This window comes from Erigeron canadensis, chromosome 7 (genome assembly GCF_010389155.1).
Source record: "Erigeron canadensis isolate Cc75 chromosome 7, C_canadensis_v1, whole genome shotgun sequence".
NCBI lineage: Eukaryota > Viridiplantae > Streptophyta > Magnoliopsida > Asterales > Asteraceae > Erigeron > Erigeron canadensis.
Window position 1 is genome coordinate 1004291 of NC_057767.1, and position 22208 is coordinate 1026498.

A 22208-nucleotide genomic window follows, 5' to 3' on the forward strand; every position below is an offset into this window, starting at 1 on the left:
AGATATATCATATTCATCATGTATTTGTAATTATTTATTGTCTTTGTTATATGTCTGATCATGCATGATAATATGTACCCGACTGTTATTCTGTTTGATCTAATTCTTATACAATAACTGAATACACATGCATGAAGTAAACTCGTCATCATATAATCAACTTATATTTGCTAGCTTATTTTTAATCTTATTATAATATTTTCTACGTATCGATTGTCTATGTTCTACGTATCGATTGTCTATATTAATTTATTATTTATATATTTATTTATACAAATAATAAATATATAATATCGATTGTCTACGTATCAATTCTTTGAGAGACAAATGTTTTGTAAATTGTGTAAGACACACGTACAGCTTCATTTGTATTGAATTAATCCCTTAATGTAACGAATTGAACTTACTTGAACAGGAGATTAAATTACCGACCAACTAGGAAACACGAGTCAAATATGCTTAACAAATACCGAACCAAACTAAGTAACCTGAGTAGTTTACTGAACCTAAAACATTTATCAATCAGATATTCAGATTTTCAATTTTTCATTCAGGCATTTCCTCAAACAGTTTAACAAACCAAAATAAGCAAGCTAAGAGATAATGAGCAGCCATACACAATCACGAAACAACAAACGTACTAGCAAAAAATATACTTGCGAATTTCTGAATTTATCTCAAAGTATGGATTTAATAAAGATGTAGAAAAAGCAAATCAAGGTAGAAGATTCTTATGGATCAAAGATCTTTAGAGAGCACGTTCTATAAAGGAACCGATTGTTTGTTTGACGAACATAGAGTCATGCAGACAAGACAACAACTTTTAGGATTTGATAGTCTCGCGCAATACGAATGTCCAAATATGATGTGGAAGACCCGTTATTAATGACGGTGATGTAGTTGGGGGATGATGGTAGTGATGGTTGTGTTCCATAGCCAATTGGTGTATTTATTCGAACATCACCAAATTAACATGGTTTAGGGTATTTAATTAACATTTATACTTGACAATAACATGAAATATTAAGTAGCTAAAGTAACTACTTAAAAATCTATTAAAAATTTATTAACACGGTGTCCTTTTAATGCAGCGGTTTCGTGGGGTAGGAGTGTTGGTGGTAGAGGCGGCGTCAAGTGGTGTGGATATTTATGTAAAAGTATTTGATGATTCAAATGGTCGATGAAGATATTTTAGAAGATAAATAATATATAGTATAATATAATCAATAAGGGTATTTCACACATTTTTTAATGTAACTTTTAACATGAAGCTATTCTTTGTATAATACAGTACAAGCATGGTACCCGCACAATACGGTGGCAGTGGCGAAGAAGGCAGTCTAGTTGTGTTGATGACGGTATTATTGGTGGTGGTGGCGGTGGCGGTGTCAAGCGGTGTAGGTTGATGTAAAAGTGATAATGAAATATTTAAAAAGATAAGGACTTAAAGCGTTAATTATTATAATAAGGATTTAGGGTGTAAATTAACTCATTAAAGACAAATTTAGTAATTTACAAAAACTCTTTCCATAGTGTGTGTTTATTAACTCAATTTAACATTTGAGTATAATTTTTATAAAAGATTATAGATAAAAGTATAAATATAAAATTATAAACATAGATTATGGGAAATGAATTCCATATAAAAAGATTATAGTATGGAATTCGTTTCGAAGGATATTTAGCCTTCAAAAACAAAAACACGGAGAAAACAATTCTTTAATAAATCTCTTTAAGAAAAACATATAAAAGATAAACTCACGTGCTTTGCACATTTCTATCATTATATCAAAAACCCAAGTCCAAAGTTCTCTCTCATTGTTCTTCAAACAAATCTCGTCTCCTGTAATCTTTCAAATTTCGATCGTCATGCTTGTCACTTCCATCAATCACAGTATCTTGTCATCTCCTTTTTCACCTTGCTTCAACTTTACACTTATTTGTTTAGATTTCTTTTTTTCAGATCTATGATTTTATCATATATTAATATTTACCCTCTTTTTACTTTTAGTTCGAATTTAATCTGTAATTTTAATTTATCATATATATATATATATATATATAAAAGAGCAACAAAACTTACTACACAAATCATCTTCAAAGCAAGGGGCACTGGCATTGACGGAGATGACGAGGTAGGTGATCGAAAAGATGGAGTCTTACCAGATGGAAGAGTATTTTTTTTTCTTTTTAAACATTTAAAGATTGAACCTAAATTTATTAGTATAGTAATAATAAGTTGTTTCTTTCAAACGTTTTATAAAATTTTGTATAATTTAGAATCCGATCACTTTTGTGATTACCATTGATCCATGGCCTCATTTTTTTTTCTTTATTGATTTAGATTTATTTAAATTTCACGTTTATTGTGATAAAGTTATATTTTCATTTCTCTACCTATCTTATCAAAGAAAGAAAATCATTTTTTTCATTTCTCAGATGAATTTTCTATCATTACCAAACAAGGGAATTTATTACATTTCTCAATTAATTTCATTTCTCCTTATTTTATTTATTTGCTTCAATTAATTTCTCTGAATTTCTCCCTATCAAACGACATTATTTTCTAAGGAATAGGGACTAGTGAGTCACTTTGTTTTGGGTCATAGACTGGGCTTTTGATTTGATCAAAGCAGAGAAGCTCGCCTTCTTGTATATTTTGTGGGCCTTACTTTTGTATATGGTCTGTTGGACTCTTGGAAAAAACAGCCTTCTCAAAGCTTGCGTGCCTTTCGAACGTTATGAACGGTAATCAATTTCCAAGTTTGTATATCAATCAGCATATAAGGGTCACGTATGTGCTTTATGTTGGGCACGTAGTAAATTAAAACAAAGTAAAAAGGAAGTCAAAGTTCAAATATAAAATCATACAAATGCAAGGGGTAGGAGAAAAAGTTGAAGTGAGTATAAGAATGTTTTTTGTGAGGTTGATTATGGATTTTATTAAGTATAATATAGATCTTGGGGTCAAACAAACAATCATCTGTTAACTGCCACACCGAATCATCTGTTAAAAGGAAGATTCTTAGTTTCACGAATATAGAGTCATGCCTACATCGATCTATGTAACTCAAATTAGTTTATGTTCTTTAATTTGCAACAATATTGTCTCTAAACCGATTGGTTTTCCCAATTAGACGGTCATCTAACGCATCATACGTTCTTCTAATTAAATAAAACCAAAGAATACGAAACGAATCAGGTAACGGTTTTCACACCTTATTTACATCTATCGAACTTGAAGCACTTTTTGAAAGACTCATTGAAAAGATTTTCATTAGATTTTGTATATTTCACAAAGTAAATTTTTTTGACAAATTCATTATGCAAAACAAACTAGGATTATAAGTACAGTGATGTTGTCGTAAAAAAAATACAGTAAACAAAATAGACATTTTTGAAAAGTGCATTAATTACATAAAATGAACCATTTTATAACTACGGTGATGCGTCTGAAAGTTACAATAATCATTATCATCCATAATTTGTATATATATATTTTTTTTAACGGCTAATGTTAGTATCTTGTTAGTTATAAGTTAGTAATACACCAAATTAAATTCCATGGGGTTTGAACCCCTAACCTCTACACAAAAAGAATCCTTAAAGAAGCCTTTGTGACCACTGAGCTACAAACCCAAGTGGTATTTGACCACACAAAGAGAATCTATATATTTTGTTATTTGTTAATTTAGATGATTAATTAAAAGATAACCACCTTACATTTTCCATAATTTTCCGAATCAACCCAACCCGATCCGTTTTATAACACGGAGAAAAGTCTCCTGAAAATGAAATCTAATTTTTCGTGTATATATATATATATATATATATGAGGTGTTTAATTCTTTCCACATTTGTCATCATGTAACCCGGTATGCATGCAGATAATATTAATGTGTGGTACGTACGTAGTTTCCTCTTGAAAATGAAATCCCATTCTCAATATTCTTGCCCAAAACACAAGGTACCAATAAAATATGAATATGTTTATAATATTGAACCAAAACAACGTTTTGTTTCATACAATGATATACAAAAAGGTCGCAACTATAATAAATGCAGTAATAATCAAACTACTTTATTTTTGAAGTGTCAAAAAAGCTGAAACTGCTTTTCAGAAAAGAAAAAAAATAACTTGTTGCATTAATTGTTTTGGAAATAAAATACTTAGTTGCAGATATATCATATTCATCATGTATTAGTGACCAAACTAATTGGCATTTAAAAAAAAAATTGGCATCTTGTAATAAATAATACAAATACACAGATAAGGAAACTGGAATTGTTGCATTAATTGTTTTGGAACATGTAGCATTGTTACAAAGACACTATAGATAACCGCACAACGGCTCCGAATATTAGGTAGAAAAATCCATTATGCATTATTATACGGTAAGGTGTAAACCGATTATTAAAAAATAAAAAAATAAAAATCTTTTGATAGCATAGCAAACTGCGTACATAAAAATGTCTAATTTTAATGTTAGAGGTTTCATTTATCAATTTCCTTTTATTTAATTTGTTACTAATAATTTAAATATTGTTATGTGTACTTTTTATACATATAATAGCTTGTTAATGACAAATTAAAACGTACTATCATTATCAAAATTACTATATTTGTTTCAAACAAGTTAAAATGTTATTTCAAAAACACATTTTTTGAGAAATTCTCTGGTGACAAAAAAATAGTTACAAAAAGACTTTACAAACCCATGTAGGCCAATTAAATAAGGAGAGATAACGAATAAATAAAAAGTAAAGATAATTATATTTGTTTTGATTGGTCCACGTGAGTTCGTAGAATTTGTTTATAACTATTTGTTTGTCACTATAGAATTTCTCTTTTTTTTTTATTTTCATATTTGATATTAAGAGAACACCACATAATAGCTCATATACATATTACAACAAGTTACAAGTATCTAGAAATGGTGCAAGAGAAATTAGTGGTGATCATCCTTCCAGTGACGGAACTTGAACACTTACTATAAAGGGGCAGAACTCAATGAAATATAAAATTTAGTTTTGTTAGAAAGACAAATATGTATTATGAAAAGTATTTTTTAAAAAATATATAAAAAAATTAGTATTAAAAATACAAACTTTTGAAGGGACTGCAACCGTCTTTGGCCCTTAAAAGTCATCCTTGCTTCCTTCACCCTCGCTAATCACCAAGAACTTCTTTGCCACTAGTGACGAATAAAAATTCCACCATAAAAAAGAAAATCCGAGAGAGACAAGATTTAAGATTTAACAAATGTAACATATATATATAACATATTAAACATAATATGTATTTATACTTGGCATATACACTACAAGAAAGTTGGTTTTTGGGACGAAGCTTTTGGAGACGACACAAATGTCGTCGCCGAAAAGCTGCTAAACGACAAAAACTTCAAGACTATGACTAAAAAAGTCAAAAAAGATTAGGGGACGACAATGTCATCGCAAAAGTCGTCCCTAAATATTTTCCAAATTTCTTTTTGAATTAAATTTTTGTTGAAACCGAAAAAATTCAAATCTTTGACTAAAAAAAGTCTCTACTATTAGGCCATTGCTTATAGTGTCCCTAGCCACGCGTCTTTTGGGAGGAGGACACCGGACGTTATGGACAGGAAGATTCCAAGCCTTGCGTCTTTAAGCGGGGAGTCCTCATGCGAAGGACGCTCGAATGTGGGTTATCATGTGGGGTAGGAGCGGACTAATGTGAGGTAGGAGCGGACTAATGTGGGGTAGCATGTGGGGTAGAAGCTTGTCTTATAGGCAGGAAGAGTACGCCCTGAGGGAAGTACTGAATGATGTGATGCTAACGTGGCAGTGCAGAATTCCTGAGTACTCCCTCCATATAAAGAAAGGCCTTAGACTACTAGCAGGTTTAAAAGAAAGTAATGAAAGATCATATTGTTAATTTAATTTGAAAAAAGCAAAAGAAAAGTTCCTGACCAGTTATCTCGGCATAACCCTTTTATAAAGGGAAAATTCCATTAAAATGTAATGTTTTTACACAAAATTCCTAATAAGGAATATTTATTTAGGTTTCATCTATTAAAATGATTTCATTTTTAAAAAAAATTCAATAAAGGTAATATCGTTAGCCACCTGTTAAGTGCTATGTTGGCACGCCACATCACTAAAAAAAAAAGCCAACATGTACAACTGATGTTGTAATGCAGGAGGGTACATTGGTCCTTTTATATCCTCATATCTTCATCCTCAATTTCAATTTGATTTACTCATCTTCTCCGGTTAATTTCCGCTCAAAATTCCGACCACCACATCTCCAAGTTAATTGAACAAAATACATACAACGAATCAATCAATTTCCCATACGATGGCTGATGATATACTCTATATGTATATATCTAACATCATATCAGATCTGTGTCTGTTCCACACTAGATCCGAGACTACGGTGGTGTGTACAGCTGTGAACGACAATCACCACCACCAACATCTCTGATCCATTGTATCTTCTTCTTCGTTGGCTACACCAAAACCTCTGTTCCAATTTTCTAGCTTGTTTCACCTTCACCGCTAGGAAAAGATAAAAATAACGAAAATTTTGTTGTTGGCCGGCATTTATTATTGGGATTTGATTTGGTGGCCAGAGATTGTGGTCGAGCAGGGATGTTTGTTTCCACCTACCGCAAACACCAACCTTTGATTTAGACTTGAATTTGGCCACATAACTTTTTGTAATCTTTTGAATCGGCAAAGGATGGTGGTCATAGGTCCGCCTGGATTGCACATGATATATTAACTAATATCTAATGAGTTTTTATTTGTTGTTTACATATCATTTTTACTCGGTAATAATAAATATGGATTTGGTTTGTCTCTGATAAGAATATGTCATGTATATGAGAGATATATGTGTTGGTGGTTTGTTTGTTAGACATGGATAAAGGGGTATAAGATCTGGTATTCTTTTGTTACAGATGACGGTATTAAATAAATTTGGTTTATATATATTAATGATGATGATGGTGAATAATCCAACTTAGTGGTCCACGTGGATAATTAAATGACATGCATGCTGGTATGCCATTTATCGACTGACTAACGACGAAAACTAATGATATTACCTTTATTGAGAATTTTTTAGAAATAAAATCCTTTTAATAGACGAAACTTAAATAGGTTCCTTTTATTAGGAATTATGGGTAAAAAGATTACCTTTTTATGGATTTTTCCCTTTTATAATACCTTCGAACTCTTTTCAACATTTTAACTTAATATACTGAACTCTTTACATCTATTTATGATTGTTAAACTTTTTTTTTATTGGTTTTCATTATTTTCTGAGGAACTCTTAAGTCTATACCAATAAATCTTCTCATAAGGTGTCGAAGTTCAACTTTTGGCAAAATTGATTAATCTGCACTAAGCGTTTTGGATCTCCCATATGGTCTAGCTAGAGCCTGATGGATCAACTCTGGTACTCACTTTCCAAATTTAGGATGCAAGGGTCTAAATAGGGGCAATGAAGATTGATGTGCAACACAACATACATATATAATGCCAACAATTACAAAATGAAATAAAGGTGGAGTTGAAATATGTGAGACAGTAAAAGGAGGAATGTGTGAAAGGATTAAAGAAATGAAAACTTAACCGTTCCCAATCATGTGATTTCCTTTAAGTGACGTAGCCTTTATCTCACTATGATTGAGAAATATTTGGGAGTTTTCTCAAGTGTAAGATATTTGGTGGAGGTGTCTAACTGGAAAATAGTTTGTGTGGCCTGTACATATTGGTACCAATGCGATATCGGGAACCAAGAGTTGCCTCCGATCAAATCTTTTTCTTAGAAGACATTATGGACCCACTAATGCAATACACATCCCTAATTTTTTAAGTTACTAGAGGAAGAAATGTCTTTGACTCAGATGTCCAATTTACTTGCTGGATACATATAGCACACACGAGTTATGTTATAAATACTTTGTGTGAAGGCTTGAAACATATATATATAAAAAATGACATTGTTCAAAAGTTTTTACTCTATTTTGTTGTTTCATGTAGCTCTTTTCTTAGTTGTTCATGCCGAGGATGATCAATCAGGTAACTAATTGAGAACGATATTTTCATAATAAATGGAGTGAAGCGAATACATTTCTTAGCCTTTCTACTTTCTCGATCTTTGCAGGTTTCCTCAGCATAGATTGTGGACTACCTGAAGGTTCAGATTATACTGACGCTAAAACAGGTATAAAGTATGTTTCAGACGTCGGATTTACAGAAGGTGGCATAGCTCAAGAAATATCACCGGAGTTTAAAGTTGGCACCGATGAGTTACATTTAACAACTCTTAGATTCTTTCCTGAAAGCAACCGAAGTTGTTACACAATTAGACCAAAACAAGGGAAGAATAATACGTATTTAATAAGAGCGAGGTTCAACTATGGGAACTATGACCATAAAGGTCAACCCCCAATATTTAATCTCTATCTTGGAACAGATTTCTGGCAATCTGTCTATTATTTTGGACGCGATTCATATTCCGCTGATGTTATACATCACCTGGCCTTGAAGGATTACATAAAAGTGTGCCTTGTAAACACGGGTCAAGGAATTCCGTTCATTTCGGCATTAGAAGTGAGACTTTTGGATAGCACCATGTATGAAGCTCAATTACTATCACTCATTCTCCTCCAAAGGCGGAACTTTGGCTCAGATGATCAAGTTAGGTTAGCCCTTTTAATATTAACTATCTTGCAATTTCAATTCATAAGGTATAATAGTATACGTATGGGAGTTGATATTCGTATCACAATAATCAATAAATCTACCACAATTGTGCATCACATACTTGTACAGTACACTATGAAGCTTGTACATTGTGGTATATCAATCAATTTTTGTGGTACGTCTATCACTTCCCTATATATATAGCTTTAACTAGCTAGGATTTGATCAACTGCGAAGTAAATCAGTCAACCAGTTTGGTCGGTTGACAATACGCACGAGTCGGTTTGGGTTTTGAAGTTTTACAAGACAGCCGATTAGTCCGAACCATGCAAACCATATTCTTTAGACGACAAGCCCCTGTATATTCTTAATTTTGACTTACCAAATAACTATAAAATACTGATACATGAATATTGTTATTAAAAGGATTATCTCTACTATTTTATAAAGCATTTACCTCTTCTTTTTTTCTCAAAAAAGTACTTAATTTAGCTACCTAATTTGTCTCTCTTTTATGTATTAGTTTGAATATAATTACTAAATATACATATAATACTCTTAAATCTGAATTACTCATTTTCTTATCTTTCCCCAAATCTCAACCACTCATTTCCTCCATAAATCATTATTCCTCTAATTCATTCCAGATCTTTTATCTCAAAAACCATACATCGATAAATTATAAAAATTATATGGATGTTCTTAAAATTTCATGCTCTTTCATTAGAGATATCATTCGATATACTTTCGACGAATTTATAAATCCGAGGGCGGAGCCCGTATGGAGGTATTGTACCGATATCATATATGGCTCATACGAGCTGAGTTGATGAATATCTAATTGTGGTACCGGGGCTAAGGTTCTCTCCATTTACCCTTAATTTTTTCTACTACAAAATTTTTTTGAGTGTATTCTATTTTAAATGACAACTTATTAAATAGTTATTTATGTTGACGTGTTTTTACGTTTAATAAAACTTGGTTATCATATTATTGCCTGGATATCACCCGGTTGTTAAGCTACTATGTGCGTCTATATATATATATATATGGGGGAAGTGAATATGAGGTTAGATGGAGAACCCCTCACAATTTGTTTTTTAATACATAAATATCATGAGGGCCCCATCATTTGTTTAAATACAAATGCTAATAAAATATTTGTGTGTGAGTGGTTCCCCAACTAAGCTTAGATGGGGGACAACCTCATATTTACTTTTCCCTATATATATATATATATATAGGGTAACATTTCGGTAAGAACAGTCTTAAAATGAGAACGACGATAATACTTAAAAAACATCATTTTAATGTATTAAAAGTACATAAAACTAACATAGAGCATAACTAATAATCATTATTTAAGTGTTTAACAATACATTGATCCGTCAAAATTGAGAAAATCACGTTTTTTGTTTTATGCATATTAATCAAAATTATGCATCTAATAAAATACGTGATTTTTTCAATTTTGACGGATCAATGTGTTGCTAAACACTTAAATAATGATAATTAGTTAAGCACTATGTTAGTTTTATGGACTTTTAATGCATCAAAATGATGTTTTTTAGGTGTTCTCACCGTTCTTAATTTAAAACTGTTCCTATATATATATATATATATATATTTATATAAACACTTAAAAATATCATTTTGACACATTAAAAGTCCATAAAACTAACATAATGCATCACTAATTATCATTATTTAAGTGTTTAACAACACATTGATCCGTCGAAATCCAAAAAATCGCGTTTTTTGTTGGATGCATCATTTTGATAAATATGCATCCAAGATAGATGCACAAAACAAAAAACACGATTTTCTCGATCTTGACGGAGCAATGTGTTGTTAAACACTTAAATAATGATAATTAGTTATGCACTATGTCAGTTTTAAGGACTTTTAATGCATCAAAATGTAGTTTTTAAGCGTTCTCATTTTAAATCCGTTCTCATTTGATTGCCACCTTATATATATATATGGAAAAGTGAATATAATGTTATCCGGTACTCAAGCTTAGGTGTGGAACCTCTCACATAATAATATTTTATATTTTTAATTTAATCAATAAATGCATAGGCCTCCATGAATTTTATGGATTAAAAGATTTATATTTGATTGTTCTACACCTAAGCTTAACTACGTAACAGACTTATATTACCATCTCCTAATATATGTATATATATATATATATATATATATTGAAAAATTAGGTTAGGGACCAGAAAAATTGCATACGAACCTTTAGAGACTTTTTAAATTAATCTCAACCATTGATTATTCTTTGCACAATGGTTGTTTTTTGAGTTATTAGGTACAATTTTGGATTTTAAAATTATATAGAGACATGAATCTTCACCCGTTATATAATTATATGGATACATAAATTGTATGAGCATACATGCATAAAATAAATAAATACGATAAGTGATTATACTAAAATACATAAATGTACATAGAGAATCATATGAACATCAAGAGAGTCATATGAACATGTGTAAGAATTATATAGCAAATGATAAATGATTATACTAAAATATATAAATGTATGCAGGTCAGATATAGATATGCAAGAATTTTGTAAATAAATGTTTTGTAAATAGAGATTCATATGAACATGTGCACCAAATATACAGTAAATGATAAATGATTTTACTAAATAGATATTTTAGACAATTGTATAGTTAGTAAATTGTTAATATTTTAGACAATAGATGCATAAAATTAGCTAAATAGATATGTAAATGATGTATTCATCTAATACATACATGTGTAAATATACATATATATGATTATATGTAGGTATATATCAAAATTCGGGTCGGTTCGGTTAATCGCGGGTAATGAATATTGAAACCGTAACCGAACCGTTACTCATCGGGTTTTTTGTTTTCGGTTTTTTTGGTTTCAAATCACGCGGTTCGGACCGGTGTTTCGGTTCATTTCTTACACCCCTACTATTTTGAAGGTTTGGGAAAAAAAAATCTTTTACAACATATATTTTTTTAAATGTTTCATGTGTGAATGAAATGTAAAAACATATGATCCAATACAAAAATTATGAGTAGTTCTCAAAATTTTTGCAATTTTTTTTTTTGAAATTGGGAAAGTTTTTATATAGACTTTTTACGACATACATTTTTATAATGTTTCACATGTTAATGAACTTTAAAGACATGTGATCCAAAACAAAAATTAGTAGTTCTCACCGTTGATACAGGAAAGTCTACATATGATTTTTTGAACAACGATTTACTAGTAAACATTCGAGACACCACAGTGACAACTAATTAGGCAGTATACGGGACTTGAACCACGCATGTTCGGGATGAAACCTATGACTCTCTAGCCCCCCCCCCCCCCCCTTCCTACAAATGTCGAAAATGAGATTCAAACCCTCATTTAATGTCTATGACGTATCAATGGGCCACTAATATTAACACTAAACTAAAATAACTCTTTGAAGAAAATTACACATATCTTTAATACTCTGATTATCAAAACTTATGTAAACTTATTTTATTAAATAATTCTTTTTTTCGTTTATCATACATACCTAGAAAGCCACTGCAGGTATTAATCTTTTTTTTTATTTGTTATTTAGACAAAACAAAATTTTAGTGAACTGGGTATTTCAAGATCGATTATATTGGTATCACTAATATCAGGATATGCTTGATAGTGATACATAGAGTTTTTTAGGTTTAAAAGCAAAAGTGAAATAAATCTATACAGTCCAAACTGCAAACAGGCCAAACTTAACTAGTTTGAAACGTTTGACCATTACGGCTTGAAATGTGAGTGGTTTTGTCAAGATTCTTTTGGCCACAGGTTAGGCAAACTCCCCGCTCTGGGGTAGATGGGTTAAGTGTGGGGTAGGGCTAGAGTTCGCTGTAAAAATAAAAAATAAAATAATTTCAGGTTAGGCAAACATAAGTAATGACCATGTGGCATTATGTCTGTTTGACTATTTATATACTCGTGACACTCAGGTATAAAGACGACAAGTTTGATCGAATTTGGGAACCGGTATCTGTCTACAACTCACCTCCCCCATACCCCACTGCTGCCACTCCACCAGGTTATAAAGTGGTTAAAACTTCTTACACAGTTCCTTCTGGGAATTTCTACATGCCATCAAAGGTTATGAGCACCGCCATTACACCAATTAACTCTACAGAGAATATACTCTATCCTATCTATCCCATGCTCTATCCCTCGAGTGCTAATATCAATGCTAATTTTAGAATTTACCTGCATTTTGCTGAAGTTGAAACACTAAAAAACAATACCAGAGAATTTAGAATTTATCTGAATGGGAACCTCGCTCATGGACCAGTTTCTCCAACAACCGTTGCAAACACTATAAAAATCGAATCACATGTAGCTGGTTTACCAAGATTTATGATTGAATTAAATAAAACCCATAATTCGACCCTCCCTCCTCTCATCAACGCAATAGAGGTTTACGCTCCAACGCAGTTTCGACAAGAGCAAACAGAAGAAAAGGATGGTAGATATTTCATTACTTTAATTTTGACTCTCAACATCATGACAAAAATTGATGTTAATTATCATGCTCTAATCGTCTGCCATATTGAAACTAGATGCTGCAATATCTAATGCTAAATCAATGTATGGCTTAAAAAAAAACTGGCAAGGAGATCCATGTCTTCCAAAAGAATATGCATGGGACGGTCTTACATGTCGCTACAATAACACGAGGGCAGCGAGGATCATATCCCTGTATGTATTACATCTCACAATCATCTCTAACAATTGTTCCATTTGACTACACCTAACTAGAATTGGTAAAATGAGAAGGTCATTGGGGTTGGGTAATAAGTCAATTCAGGATTTCATGTTCACAATTAAATTGGTGGCTTTTTTGGTCCATGTCGGTTTAGGTTTGCTCAAAAACTTTTATATGCATAACTGCTATTTCAAATAAAATTATAAACTGTTCAACATTTTTATTTTTATTAGTACAATAGTCATCTAAAATTTTTAATATTAGAGGGTTTAATGCATTAAAAAAAATAATACAATTTGGGCAAATTTGACCCGTTCTAATCTTTTGACTTGATCCATAGAGATAAAACATTAATTGAATCGAATATTCATAAGTAAATGGATCGAGAATGCCACCCATACAAATGATGATAACTTAACCAAATTTAATGTAGGAACCTTTCCTCTAGTAATTTAAGTGGACAGATAGCTAATGCCTTGGGTAATCTTACTATGCTTGAATCACTGTAAGTTATTTCTTCTGCATTAGATGTCTTAGATTATTTACTAATTCATTATACGAATAATATCTCGAACTGTGGGACAAATGTACTTATTTCTCTTGGTTTCTTTCTCAGGGACTTGTCATACAACAACTTGACCGGAACTGTACCAGATTTTCTGGCTAAAATGAAGAACCTAAGATTTATGTAAGTTATCTGCTTTTTTCAAACTAGGATCAAAAGCTTTTACATGATGAAAAGTGATGTTACATGGTCTGCTTTTTTATTTATTTTCTCTGTAGAAACTTACGGGGAAACCATTTCTCAGGACCACTTCCACCAGAACTTCTTGCAAAGTCAAATAATGGGTCTTTGATGCTCAGGTTAGCTCCTTACGACCTTACTTTATAACTAATCACTAAGAAAAAGTGAAAAACTCAAGTTAAAACTTAGGTCATTTTTGTTCTAACATTAATTGCATCATCAGCATTGAAGAAAAAAGTTCTTGTATCGAGGGTTCATGCAAAAACAAGCGTAGCAGAGTTCTTATTGGAGTGATAGCAGCAATTAGTGTAATCTTCGTATTATTGATCGTATTTTCGGTCATATGGACAATAAAAAAGTGCCAAACGAAAGGTATATCAACCTGTTTTCATATAATGTGAAGTATCGGTGATGAGCAATACTCAGAATTGTGTATGAACACTTCTAAAATCAGATTGTAGTATTTGGCTCCTAATATGCCTCTAGTTAATTTTATGTTTGCTGGGGGAAACGGGTGTCGCGCCCTTCAGGTAATGAATATACTTATTTAGGTCAGGGTGATGCCTCCAGTTCCCACAGGGGTATTATCCCCAACCTCAACCCTGGTAGATGGGTAGCATAACAACTTTATCAGGTTTAGATTCATATCATTTTATATAAGTGTGCACTTCGCACACTTCCTAAGTCGTTGTATAAATAAAAAAATCTATGCAAATATCCGTTGGTATATGAATGAATTAATGCAGATTTGGTCACAAGAGAGGAAGCTTTTAGAACGAGAAATCAGAAGTTTACATATTCTGAAGTGAAGAGTATCACTAACAACTTCAAGACACAAATTGGGATAGGAGGATTTGGAGAGGTGTTCCAAGGATCTATTGGGAATATGGAGGTTGCTGTGAAGATACTTTTGGAATCATCAAAACAAGGGTATAAGGAATTTCTGGCCGAGGTAAGTTCTGTCAGTGCTATCAAAGCCTTTTGTTTTTGAAAGATACAATTAGGTTGAGGGGAGTGGGAAAGAAAAAGGGGCAAACCACCCCCAAAGTAGCCCAAGTTCGCTGGGAACACCACCCCCGTTGGGCAAACCTGCCCCCAAGCGAACCCTCAAGGTCGCCTATTTCATTGTTGACTGATGCGCAAATCCATAGAGTATGATTTTTCTATTTGATTTTCTCTTCCTCCTATATATATACAACACTCCCCCCCCCCCCCCCCCCCCACCCACACACACACACACACACATGTCGCCCCACTCTCCAAAATTCACTCATTTCCACCTTTTTGATAAGGCAACCTTTCCTACCCTACATGCCACATGGCACAAGTCGGCCCACCCTCTTCCGACCTCCAGTCCTCTCAATCTTACCTCTTTGGATAGAAATTAGTGTTTAAGCCATACAATGTGAACGGATTATCAGGAATGTACACAAAATGCATTACACACTTTTTTATTGAACGAGATAACCATTAAACTTTTAAATTTTGTTCTTATATTAAATGTACAGCATACTTTGTTATAAGTTATAACTACTTAAGTTTCAAATAAAAATATCTAGCAACAAGTTGACTCATTCAGATAATGAAGTATAAAGCTAGTCATAGAAACATGAAGACTAACAAGGTTTTGTCTACAGGTCAAGATTCTGATGGATGTTCGTCATAAAAATATAACTCCACTCATCGGGTACTGCGACGACAAAAATCACAAGGCAATTATTTACGAATATATGGCCAATGGGAACTTAGGAACACATCTATTTGGTGATTTCCGTGTAGTTAATGCTTCTTTCTTAATTTAATTAAATATTTTATAATTGTAAAGCATCACATATCTTCTTCTCAAGAGTTCTTACCTGAGTTGAGGTTCCTTAATGTTCTATGTCATCTAGTAGAGGTGGCAAAAAGGGTGGGTCAAAACATGAAAATTGTTGCAATGGTAAAATATAAGTCAGAGCGTCAGACCGATTGGATTGACGCAAGACACTTTTTGTCCAGATTTTTTCGGAAGCTATTGTGACTGCTAAAATTTATTTTTATCATTAATAATCTAAATTTTACTAATAGAAAAGTTAGATGCTATATGTAAAAGTACATGTTTGGATCACTTTCGACATATTTATGATACTATTTTTTTAAAGCTAAATCTGAAGATTTTACCTGTTTGATGTGTCAGAAACAAAATTATAAATTTATAACCCTGTTTATCTCAATCAGAACTAAAAGGGTTGAAATTTGGCACCCTGATTCACACTCTTTTATACACACAATAGAGTATTTACTGATATATCACTTTATCAGATGCAAGCCCAAATGTCTTGAGCTGGGAAAGAAGGTTACAAATTGGATGTGATGCAGCAGAAGGCTAGTAACTAAGTAGATTACTTTCAAATTTTGCATGTACTTTTTGAGTTTTTTAAGCACCAAGCCAAATCAATTAACAAGTTTAACATACATGGCAAAATCTATATTACAGGTTTAGCATACATGCATCATGGTTGCACACCGTCGATAGTCCACAGAGATATAAAGTCTTCAAACATACTATTGAATGAAGGCTTTGAAGCGAAGCTGGCAGATTTCGGGCTATCCAGAGCTTTTGCAACTGTAGATGCTACCCATGTAGCAACAACAAGAGGTTCCGGCACTCCTGGGTACCTTGACCCAGAGTGAGTTTTTTCTTCTACATCACCTCAGTAAATAACTGTTAATACAATTGAAATAGGATGTGGGAAAGATATAGAGAAACAATGATACTTCCCGCCCCTCCAATCATCTAAGAGGAACTTGAAGTTAAAATGTAAAAAGTAAAGCATATTTTATTTCGCAGGTATCATTCAACAAGCCGTTTGACTGAGAAAAGTGACGTGTACAGTTTTGGCATAGTTCTTCTGGAGTTAATTACAGGCAGACGTGCAATATCATGGGGAATACACATAGTATTTTGGGTTGAGTCAACAATTGAAGAAGGAAGCGTGGAGAATATAATTGATCCGAGATTACAAGGGCTATATAACATCAACATAGCCTGGAAGGTATTCGAATTGGCAAAGGCATGTGTCTCCCCCACATCCATCGAAAGGCCAACCATGAATGAGGTGGTGATAGATCTCAAGCAATGTTTGCAAGTAGAGAAAAGTCGTCATGGGTGTAAACCAAATAATCAAAGTCAAAGTGTATCCTTAAACATGGAAAGCATGAGTGATCCAAAACCAAGATAGTGAAGTCTTAAAAAATTCAACTGTCAAATGTTTTAGTATTTGTGCAAGACATGGTGTAAACATAATTGTAATACACCCTTTCATGTAAGCATATATTGTTATAACTATCAAGCATTGTAAGTTTTGTACCTTTTTTTAAAAAAAAAATTGTTGGGGACAAATGTATTGTAATTATATAAGAAACATTATTGTGTACGTAAAACTTTATTGTATTAAATCCTTTCATGTAAAGACCTTACTAGAACAGGATATGTTTTATAAGCTAGCTCATGCCTCTATATTCTTCATTCGTTACAAACAGGTTGAATCCCTTCATGCAAGCATTCCAACTACAAGCAGGACTGACTACAAGTCCGTACAACATAAATAAATTTGCAGAAGCAGTAATCATTCCATGTTATGTTTTATATCTTCTAGATTGACACTTACTGGTCATCGAAATGCACCACTAAATTCCTCGGTGTGAAGTTGTGGGTCTTACAATGCTTTGGCACAACCTGCTGCCCAATATTCCTCTTACCATATCTAAGTTTTATGCTTCTTACCTTTGTATATTTACACGCATCTTTTAATCCATAACACGATAAGTTAAGTTCAGAAACTATTTGACACATTTATGATGATATGTGTTGGAACTATAAATTTCAGTGGTTTTATTATTAAAATGAAGAGGTATTATAGACTTTTCTATGTATTTTTAGCAAGGTTGTAAATATCGCTTTTAGGTATCGTCTCGGTCGACCACCGATAAGCGATATATCAGGGATACATCGGATTTATCAGGGATATAACGGGAATATATCATTTCGGTAGACCACCGATAAGCGATATATCGGGGATATATCGGCCGAGATAACTGAGATTTACTACCATGATTTTTAGTTTTAGTTTAAAAACCCTCATTGTGATTGAATAATGTAAAATGTATATGAGATTAGATATGACATACTTGAAATATACATTTTTTTCTGATCTCTCTCGTTCCCTCCTAAATTGCCAATACTCACGGTACGCACATTTCACAGATTCATTCAATTCCTCCATAACGTACCTTAGTACCTATAAACAAGCCTAACACTATATCTACTAGGAGCAAGTACCAAGCTAACTTTCGACTAATTAAACCCCACAGTTGATATCTACATGGAACTGATGTAGCATATATATAATCGAGCAGGAAAAGCAACCGCGCAAACAAATATACGGAGCAAGAAGTAAATGACCGACCGACTAGTAAACACGTAGCAAATACACTTAACGAATACCGAAGCAACTAACTTAAGTAACCTGACCAGTTTACTGAAACTAAAGCATCAATCAGATATTCAGATTTTCATTCAGACATTTCCTCAAACACTTTATGTACATTTTGTTAAGAGATAATGAGCAGTCAAACACAATCACAAAACAACAAACTAAAGAAAGTATTGAAAATTTGTGAATTATTTTAATGACAAAAACAACAATTAGTCAATGTAATTAACAAATTAACGAATTAATAGTTGAAAGTTAAGAAGAATATTACCGAAATTGAAGAACAAGTAGCGAAATGGAATGAAATGATAATCCAAACCAAGAGATACCATTCCGAGGGATTTCCTAAATGTCTGGCCTAGCTTTTCTAAATTTAGCTTTTGTTAGTAAAATGACTTAAAAAAGACATGCTCACATATTATCAATTATGCATTGGAACTTTAAGAACTATTATAAACACAGTAAGTACAAGGAAAGAGCACTAATAAAGTGACGAGACAATTATATTTATATATATAGAGGAGGGTAAAATAAAAGAAGTATTATCATAAAACAAGTAATACACATGAGCTTGACACTTGTTATTAAAGTTAATTGATATTTTTAAATAGTTTTAAGGTTAGTTTGGGTATTTGGCATAATGTTACTTCCTGATCCTATGAACGGTTATACGAAGTAGCTTGATTTGAGGCTTTTTATTTTTACACCTTCATATATGGAATAATGGAAATGGAAATGTGTATAAGAATTTCAATTCCATTTCTTTCATTTTTTAGTTGTCAAATAATAAACTTTTTTTGTGATGTCTATTTCTCTTGCTTATGTGAATGCCAATATATCAACACCAATTTGCAAGATTATAATTGTAGTTGAGAAACTTTGTATTTACTTTACCACAAGCACAAAACAAAATGACACCCTCAAACAGAATGTTGAATCTAGATATGCTTCATACTTATTGAGCGTTCTTTGTATGTTAAATCCGGGTGGCTCAAAAACAATTATAATAAATCAAAATGCACTAGATGAATCAAACTACTCTTACTCATAAGTAACCAAATTAATCAATGTAACATTTTATTTAAACTACATAAGAAACTAATCCAAGCTCCCTTATTGACGCTTTATGCTCCTCTGAAAGTCTTGTCATCATGAAATACAATATCACTATTGATGAACGTATCCTAAGTCGGGTTATAATGTCTCCACTTATCCCTGCTTCATCCGATTTTACTTTTCCATATATAATATTTTTCTCTTTCTTTTTGTCAACGTCTTCCTTCTCATAGGCATGAACAATCATCTTTTCTTTAATTATATTCACCATACCAATATACTATTACATTATAATTTACAGATAACAAAAATAATGATGAACCAAAAACCTTCACATTTCATGATTATTTTACGCTCCACAACAGTCCATTTACGACAATATACTAACTATTTTTTAAAAAGGTCATTTAATGGTTGTTTGGGAAAAAAACCCATAGAAAACCATTATCTAAAACTTATTTAAAAATAAACTATATTTCACCCGTACATAGAACAAATTTCTTCTATAAGACTGATGCACAACGCTTTTCACCCATCTTTATATTCGTGCTACACTATGCTTCACAATATTCCATATGAAGTCGACTTATCTACTTAAACTTTTAGATGTATTATGCTTCACAACACTACAACTAAATTCAACAAACTCACTAATTAAGCTACATTATGATGCACGAACCTCACTATTTGCATGCTACCTTATGATCCACATCCTTACATATAAAAAATACTCGTAAATACTATAATGTATTATGTTTCACATTCAACACTACCGTTAAATTCAATAAACTCATTTAAGCCATATTACAATTCACAAACATCAGTATTTTCATCCAACATTTAATTAAAAACTATGATCTATTATGTTTCACAACACTACTTTTAAAAACTAAAAACTATGATGGATTATGCTTCACAACATTATAGTTAAATTCAATAAACTCACTTAAGCCACATTATGATGCACGAACATCACTATTTTCATTCTACCTTATGATCCACAGCCATACATTATTTAAAGCTAAAAACTATGATGTATTATGCTTCACAACACTGTAGTATCTAATTCAATAAACTCACTTAAGCCACATTACGATGCACGAACATCACTATTTACATATTATACTTCACGACACTCCATTAAAATAAACCCCACTTAACCAATTTTTCGAACCACCAAAACCATTCTACTAATGCTAAAACAAACTTCTGATAACTAAAAACAAATTAAGGAAAAAAAAAAACATTCACACGCATTCAAATTTTATTTTCGATTATCTTTTGCTGTTACGGGTGGTTCTTCGGGATCTTGCATATTTTTTAATTTCAATCGCCTCACACTTCTCCTACTAGCTTAATCAATGATAAACACATAATTAAACAACAAACAAAACAATTATTAACCACGATTTAAATTGAAGATTCGTTATAATGACTTACACGTTGTTGAATCTTTTACACCACTGTTTTGTGCATCTTCTTGGTTACTCATCTTCTTCAAAATATGTTTTCACAAACAATTTCAGTAGATGGTTTCACAATGACCCTAAAAATCGCAACAAACTGGTTTTATCCTTTTCTTTTTGGAATCTATAATATCTAAGTTATCTTTTTCCTGCCGTGATTTAAGCTTCTTAATAAACAAATGTGATTTAGTTATGATGCACAATACCTATTATACCCCTTTATTTTTGCCTGTCGTGGTTTTAATTCAGTTTTAAATTAAAAAATAATTATTTATTTTAAATGATCCAATGGTCCAAATTATGTCTTACATGTTTTACATTAATAGTTATTTTACATTACCTAACCTCCCTATATATATATATATATATACACTAAAAAGTAACTTTCCTTTGTGAGAGGAAAGTTACTGTAGCTAATAGTACAAGTGGTCCAACACAAGGTACAACCACCCCAATGCATACATAAAACAAAAACAATTAATAGGTTTAACGATCGTTAAGTATACTCATGAAAGATACAACAAATCAGGTCCTTTTTTTAACGTCTGTCAACTTTCATATTTAAATTACAACTCCTTAAACATTAGGTACAACCCATCTAAAGCAAATATATTATATATATATACTAAAAAGTAACTTTCCTTTGTGAGAGGAAAGTTACTGTAGCTAATAGTACAAGTGGTCCAACACAAGGTACAACCACCCCAAAGCATACATAAAACAAAAACAATTAATAGGTTTAACGATCGTTAAGTATACTCATAAAAGATACAACAAATCAGGTCCTTTTTTTAACGTCTGTCAACTTTCATATTTAAATTACAACTCCTTAAACATTAGGTACAACCCATCTAAAGCAAATTATATATATATATACTAAAAACTAAAGTTGGAATATGAGGGGGAGTTACTGTAGCTAAAAGTACTCCCCCTTTAGCATAAGGTACAAGCCTTTAAAGCATCCAACATAATTAACGGACTTAACGACAGTTAGGTAACAGACTTAACGA

The 22208-nt window shown here is 32.1% G+C and overlaps 1 protein-coding gene across 1 annotated transcript; it reads left to right on the forward strand.

Moving 5' to 3' along the window:
* Positions 1 to 7920: 7920 nt before the first annotated feature.
* Positions 7921 to 17583, forward strand: LOC122606904 (senescence-induced receptor-like serine/threonine-protein kinase). Its single transcript, XM_043779791.1, has 13 exons — positions 7921 to 8073; positions 8159 to 8699; positions 12696 to 13216; positions 13311 to 13449; positions 13890 to 13961; positions 14073 to 14144; positions 14240 to 14320; positions 14425 to 14573; positions 14948 to 15153; positions 15839 to 15965; positions 16503 to 16565; positions 16678 to 16870; positions 17032 to 17583. The coding sequence occupies exons 1-13, from the start codon at positions 7989 to 7991 to the stop codon at positions 17420 to 17422; spliced, it is 2640 nt and encodes an 879-aa protein (XP_043635726.1). The 5' UTR covers positions 7921 to 7988; the 3' UTR covers positions 17423 to 17583.
* The last annotated feature ends 4625 nt before the right edge of the window (positions 17584 to 22208 follow it).